This window comes from Merops nubicus, unplaced genomic scaffold (assembly GCF_000691845.1).
Source record: "Merops nubicus isolate BGI_N331 unplaced genomic scaffold, ASM69184v1 scaffold10704, whole genome shotgun sequence".
In the NCBI taxonomy this organism is placed as follows: Eukaryota; Metazoa; Chordata; class Aves; order Coraciiformes; family Meropidae; genus Merops; species Merops nubicus.
Genome location: NW_008603609.1, coordinates 21,451 through 28,417, shown reverse-complemented (window position 1 = coordinate 28,417; position 6,967 = coordinate 21,451). Strand labels below are relative to the sequence as shown.

General features: G+C 44.5%; 1 protein-coding gene across 1 annotated transcript; it reads left to right on the top strand.

Moving 5' to 3' along the window:
- The first annotated feature begins 9 nt into the window (after positions 1–9).
- LOC103771429 (cytochrome P450 26A1) lies at positions 10–3,116 on the top strand. Its single transcript, XM_008938726.1, has 7 exons — positions 10–198; positions 365–529; positions 730–1,062; positions 1,185–1,334; positions 1,663–1,797; positions 1,978–2,130; positions 2,318–3,116. The coding sequence occupies exons 1-7, from the start codon at positions 10–12 to the stop codon at positions 2,657–2,659; spliced, it is 1,467 nt and encodes a 488-aa protein (XP_008936974.1). The 3' UTR covers positions 2,660–3,116.
- Positions 3,117–6,967: the final 3,851 nt, after the last annotated feature.

Here is a 6,967-nt window from a genome sequence, read left to right as displayed (position 1 = left end):
TCCCCAGCCATGGGCTTCTCCGCCCTGATCGCCAGCGCCCTGTGCACCTTCCTGCTGCCGTTGCTGCTGTTTCTGGCCGCCGTCAAGCTCTGGGACCTGTACTGCGTGAGCGGTCGCGACCCCAGCTGCCCGCTCCCGCTGCCCCCGGGCACTATGGGTCTCCCTTTCTTTGGGGAGACGCTGCAGATGGTACTGCAGGTATGCCGCGGGGAGCAGAGAAGCGCCCCGACTCCTCCTCTGTCTGCAGGGGAGGGGGATGAGCAGCAGCTTCGTCGGGCTCCCTTGCCCAGGTGGGAAAAGTAGCTGCTTTCCTCCTTTCTTTTAGTTTTTCTTCACTATTTCCCCTTTCTCATCCCCTGTCCAGAGACGGAAATTCCTGCAGATGAAGCGGAGGAAATACGGCTTCATCTACAAGACTCACCTCTTCGGGCGGCCCACCGTGCGGGTGATGGGCGCCGAAAACGTGCGGCACATCCTGCTGGGCGAGCACCGGCTCGTCTCCGTGCAGTGGCCCGCCTTAGCAGCTGAGGTTATGTCCTCTTCCTCCTTTCCTCCTCCTCGTCCCCCGGGGCAGGTGATCATGCGGGCCTTCTCTCGAGACGCCCTGCAGCACTACGTGCCCGTCATCCAGGAGGAGGTGAGCGCCTGCCTGGCGAGGTGGCTGGGAGCCGCCGGGCCCTGCCTGCTGGTGTACCCCGAGGTGAAGCGCCTCATGTTTCGCCAGCTGAGGTTATGTCCTCTTCCTCCTTTCCTCCTCCTCGTCCCCCGGGGCAGGTGATCATGCGGGCCTTCTCTCGAGACGCCCTGCAGCACTACGTGCCCGTCATCCAGGAGGAGGTGAGCGCCTGCCTGGCGAGGTGGCTGGGAGCCGCCGGGCCCTGCCTGCTGGTGTACCCCGAGGTGAAGCGCCTCATGTTTCGCATTGCCATGAGGATCCTGCTGGGCTTCCAGCCCCGCCAGGCCAGCCCCGACGGCGAGCAGCAGTTGGTGGAAGCCTTTGAGGAGATGATCCGCAATCTTTTCTCCCTCCCCATCGATGTGCCTTTCAGCGGGCTCTACCGGGTAAGGCTCCCGGTGGGCTGGGAGGAGAGGGGTGCTCCTGCAGCTGGGACAGCAGGGAATGGACAGGAGGCATGGCAGTACCATCTAAGTCCCACGTTGCTCTCTCCCTGCTGCTTGGTTAGGGCTTGCGGGCACGCAATATCATCCACGCCAAGATTGAGGAGAACATCCGTGCCAAGATGGCCCGCAAGGAGCCTGAGGGTGGCTACAAGGATGCGCTGCAGTTGCTGATGGAGCACACCCAGGGCAACGGGGAGCAGCTCAACATGCAGGTGAGGTTCCTTAAGGCCAGATCCATCCCTCTCCCCCAACCTCTCTGTCAGCAGCACACTTACCTTTTGGAGCCAAAAGGACAAAGCAGGAGGTGCTGCTTCTCCCCATGAAATAAAACGGCTTGTGTATTGTGCTGGGGTGCAGAGGCTGCAGCCAGGCTGTTGGACAGGGAGCCATGTCCACAGGGAGCATAAGCACCACCCCTGCCCTGGCCCCTGGGTGTCTGCTCCTGTCTGGGAGCAGTGCACAGTGTTGTGGTGGTGGAGTGAGCTTGGTGGAGTTACTGTGCTCAAGGTCTGTTTTATTCCTGTCTGTCTTCTGTCTAAGGAGCTAAAGGAATCTGCCACAGAGCTGCTGTTTGGGGGCCATGAAACCACTGCTAGTGCTGCCACATCGCTGATTGCCTTCCTAGGGCTCCACCACGATGTCCTGCAGAAAGTGAGGAAAGAGCTGCAGGCAAAGGTATGTGTCTCTCCAAGAGATAAGAAGAGGTGATCCAGACAGAGCTCCTGTTGATCCAGGTGCTGCTTTACTCTTAGGGGGTGGCAGGAAAACACCATTTGCTGAGCGGTGCCTGTTTTGCAGTGCCAGGAGCCCTGTCTGCCTGCTCTATAAATGTCATGGCAATATCTTCCTTTCTAGGGGTTACTGTGCAGTCCCAACCAAGAGAAGCAGCTGGACATGGAGGTCTTGGAGCAGCTGAAGTACACGGGCTGTGTCATCAAAGAGACCCTCAGGCTGAGCCCGCCTGTTCCCGGAGGATTTCGAATCGCGCTCAAGACCCTTGAACTAAATGTAAGCTTGGGCTCAACTCCTTAGAGCAGCTGCAAAGTCCTAGTGCATTCGTGTTGCCTATCTGCCTTAGAGTGACCTGCAGGAAGCCAGGAGCGGAAGTGGGGTGCCCTGGTTGTGCCCTGTGCTGACGCTTCACCTTATTTAACACAGCAAGGTGCTTCATGTCTTCTTTCTCTTCTTTTGATAGGGTTATCAGATCCCTAAAGGTTGGAATGTTATTTACAGTATCTGTGATACGCATGATGTGGCAGATCTCTTTACCAACAAGGATGAATTTAACCCCGATCGCTTCATGTCTCCATCTCCAGAGGATTCCTCTAGGTTCAGTTTCATTCCTTTTGGCGGGGGCTTGAGGAGCTGCGTGGGCAAAGAGTTTGCAAAAGTGCTTCTAAAAATATTTACAGTGGAGTTGGCTCGGAGCTGTGACTGGCAGCTGCTGAACGGACCTCCTACAATGAAAACAGGGCCTATAGTGTACCCTGTGGACAATCTGCCTACCAAATTCATAGGTTTCAGCGGCCAAATCTGAGATCTCAACGTTTGCCTCCGGCTGGATTTCTATATAGCATCTAATACGTACATAGTAACTTTTTATAGTAAAAAGGGCCTTTAAATATTTAAACTTGTAAATGTACAATAGTTATTTATGTCTTCTAAATATTTCAGAAGGCTATGATATTTTTTCCCCAAGCACTACAATTATGGGTCTCTGATTCATAATTAGATAATGTTATTTCTATAGAAATAAGTTTTCCCCTATTTAAAAATCCTATTTGAAAGCTGGCCAACTAAGCATTTGAAGACATTTCATGATGGTGTATGTATTAAGAAATATTCTTAAAGGCATTTGAAATAATGGTAACTAGCTACTCATCCGAATTACCTAAAATGGTTGTTGTTTGAGAATGTTTTCAGTATTATGTGTGTCTAGATCTTATGTTTAATATGTGAATTTTAAGTTTGATAATAAAGTTTATTTTTTATGATTTTCTGTATGATGATCTGCATGTATGCTAGAGTAGTGTAAGCTACTTTCTTTAGACCAATGGGTTTAAAGGTTTTAGATGTAAAGTCAGATCTGCTTTTGTGAGCGAGCTATTTGCTATTTCTATGCTTATAACTTTTCCCTATCTCCCACCCCCAACGTGGTTTTCACTTATGGACAGCAAATTATTTTAAGTTTTAGCTGTAAGTGGCAAGAGCAGTGCAAAAACCTGCACTGTCACTGAAAACAGAGTATGGAGTGATGGCAAACATTACAGGTCCTCATAACAAGCACACCTTCTTGAGCCATTGTAAATAAGAAAGTAAAGGGGGGAAGAATAATAGCATAAAACCTGAATCTCTGTAGCTAGAGAAAATAGGTTGGGGGAAAAAAACTGCATACATGTCCTCTCCTCCTGTATTACTGCTGAACTGTGTAAACAGGCCACTGGATCTTGTTCTGTGTTGCATCTGCTGGCTATGAATCTTTACTTATGAGGTGTCTCTTATCAGCTGGTAGAGCAAATAAAACCTGCAGAGTTTTTTTTTTTTTTTGATGCCAGAGCTCTGACTAGGTCAAAGATAGAGCATGCATTTGGTTTAAGAACTTCTTTCCTGGAATTCAACAAAGTGAAAACTAAAAGGCGGTCACTAATGTGAATTGATTAACAGGGAATCAACCCTTGAGATGCTGTTCCCCGGGGGTGTGTAAGCAGGGCAGATAAAATGCCCTAGGCATGACCCCTGTTTTGGCTTAACCATAAGGTTTTTTGTGCTCTTTCCCGCCCCCCCCTCCCCATTACTACACCTATTAGTCTTCCTTCAAAAGTCAAACAACATAGGCTGGCTCTATAAACATCTACAAAATAAACCAATGTAATTCCGTCTCACAAACACTTACAGCACCATATATACTACTTTAATTATTCATTTGCTTCTGGAAAACAGTTACTTTTTCGTTATGTTATCCTAAGGTCAAAATTAAGGATTTCTTTAGCATTACAATATTCTGCACATTCAGATGGATGTTGATATTCTTTAAATGTTTTATTTGTAACTGGAGTCTTTCATATTTGGGAACTTTTTGCATGGTCTTCATATTATTTTAGTTTATATTTTGTTTGTAAGTGCTGCATGGACAATATGGAGATTCTTTCACAGTATAAAGGTCATACATGCATTTAATTTTTAATTTTTGAGTGAAGTTTGCAAGACTTTTATGTTTGTAGAAAAAAAAATCATATACTTAATTTGATTTTGTCTGGACATCTGGGGGCACATCCTCAGCTGTTGTAAATCATGACAACATAACCTATGTTAGGCACTGCCCCTGTATAATTTATCTCTGTAGCTAAATGGTCTGTCAATGCTGTGTGATTTAGGCATCTTTGAGCTAGGTTTAAATAAGCTATCCCAAGAAATGGTAGCAGAGTAGCTGCAGTAATATGGAGCTCAGTGTGGGTTAATTGCTAAAATATTTGCCCAACTTCTTGAGCAGGTTTTACAACCCCTGCTAATCTCCTCTTTGCAGCTGTATCTTGACAGCTTAGATGCTGGCTGCAGACCAGTTTCAGGTGAGCTCTGGTATGACTGTAGCTTTGCCTGCTCAGCAGTGGCTGGTGTGGACACACGTTGTAGCTGTGGCTGCTGTTTAAGGGTTGACTGGATCCTGCATCCCTAGCTCCTATTGCTCATGTTATGCTGCATCCAGGACTGATCTTGCTGAAAAATGATCTGCCAAAACCCCAATTGCTTATCTGGCAGACCAGGTTCTCACTCCAGCTTCCTGTGTGAATGTTGTTTGTGCTGGAGAGCTGCAGCAGAGATGGAGGGAGGAAGAGTATGCAGCATTTCAGCCTGCTCTTCTGCTGGCAGGTAGTTCCTAGAGCCAGGCTCTAGCTTTCCTCTTGCAAGTGGCACCATGTGTTGTGGTAAGAGACTGGTGCCCCAAGGCTCACATGCTGAAACACATTAAAAGGCTGGATTTGGTGACGAGTGCTCATTCCACTCTTGTAATTGGGCCTTCTTGGGGTATTTCATCTTCCTCCTCTTAGTTAGCCGGTCATTTAAAAGAAAAATTTTAACTAGATCTCTCTCCAAAAACAATGCATATAGTTCAGCAGGTGCTATGCTTTGGTCCTACAGCAAAAAGCCATGATTTGTATGTAGCATGTTGGCTCTTTTCTGAAGGTAAGGTGAGTTACTGGAACCCACACTTCTCTTAAACTGATATGAATAACAGCTCCTACAAGCCAGCAGCATCTCTGGTGCTTAAAATGTCTGAAGTGTCTACGTGATGCGAAATGTGTGGTTCTTAACAAGACACAGTTATAGCCATTCTTGAATAAAGATGTTATTAAAGAATGGCATTGGTGTAAATTGACATTGATTAATGCTACTTGATAAATCAATTCTTGATTGAAAGGTAATAGTATTTTCAGATATGGGGAGAACAGGTAATTATTATTTTGGTAATTATTGTATGAGTAAAAAAAAAAAAAGTGCAAATGAATGCTGAAGATTCAGTTGAAATAATAATAATAAAAAAATATTTAAAAATTTGATCATTTATTTTGTCACAGTGAAACGAGGACATGTTACTTTCATGTTGCTTTCAGCAGTTGAGCTGGGAAAGGATACTTTGCTTTTGCTTCATAAAAGTACCTATTGAAGGGACAGTATAATTTGGAGCCTTGTATGCTTAAGGTTTTGCACTTACTTTTCTGACATTTTATTTGATTTTTAAAAATCTTTACTACAGGAGTCTTTTCCTAGACCTTAAAAGTTGAGAGACTTACAAAAAAGTTGTCTTTCTTTCTATCCCATTTTAAACTATCTTTAGATATTCTTTTATTTGACTCAGTGTCTTAGAATAATCTTTGAAGACATACCAAGAAAAGTACTTGATAATATGTAAAATAGTCCATTGTTGATGTTCAGCTGATGCTTTTCTAAGTGCTATAGGAAGTTTTAAAAACTGTTTTTACAAATCTGTATCTAGTCATCTTTGAGAACAGAATAGTGCTGTGTTTTGTTTATTCCCCATATCGGCAGAGGTGTTCAGGGTGGATGATGATTAAAAAAAAATGTCCTAATGTGCATAAAACACACGCAAAAATAATGTGAATAAAATTTGACCTCTAATCCATCTTTTTTTTTAAGCATTAAAATTGATTTTTTATGAGGTATAAATTATAAAAAATTGCTACCTGTCTCAAAGGGAGCTGCACTGCTTAGGCTCCCTGAAAACCTAGCTACTTTTGATTTAGTCTCAAATGCAGATTAAGTAGCCCTAGTGAAAGCAACCTATTGCAGAAATTCTTTGCCTTAAAATTATTATGTACCATCTTTCCCAGAACAGTCTAGCAGGATCCCATGCAAGACTATAAGATCCTATACAAGGCTGTGTCTCTGCTGAGCATTCATGTAAACCAGTCTTCAACCTACTGACTTCTGGCAATGTTTGAAGTTATAAAACGCAGCCACAAATCTTGTTTGGGACATATTGTTCAGTATGGTACGTTCCAGCCCCAAATTAGGTACTTTATTTCTGGCTTAAAGGTACTACATTACATGTAGTTGTCTTCTCTGTTACAGCAAAGAAATAGAATGGGTAGGTTCGGATAGCATTTGTTAATCCAGATAGTTTTGTTTGCCAGGTGGTTTGTATTGTAAATTCTCTGTCAAGTTATACATCCAGCATGCAATGCAAAACATATACAGATTAGCAGCAAAGATTTGAAGAGTTTATTAGTTGCAACCATTAGAGTGATAGATTAGGAGAAAGGAAACATAACTGGCAGCAAGTTTAGAGAAGACTCATTACTAGACTGGCTTGCTTCACTTGTTTAAT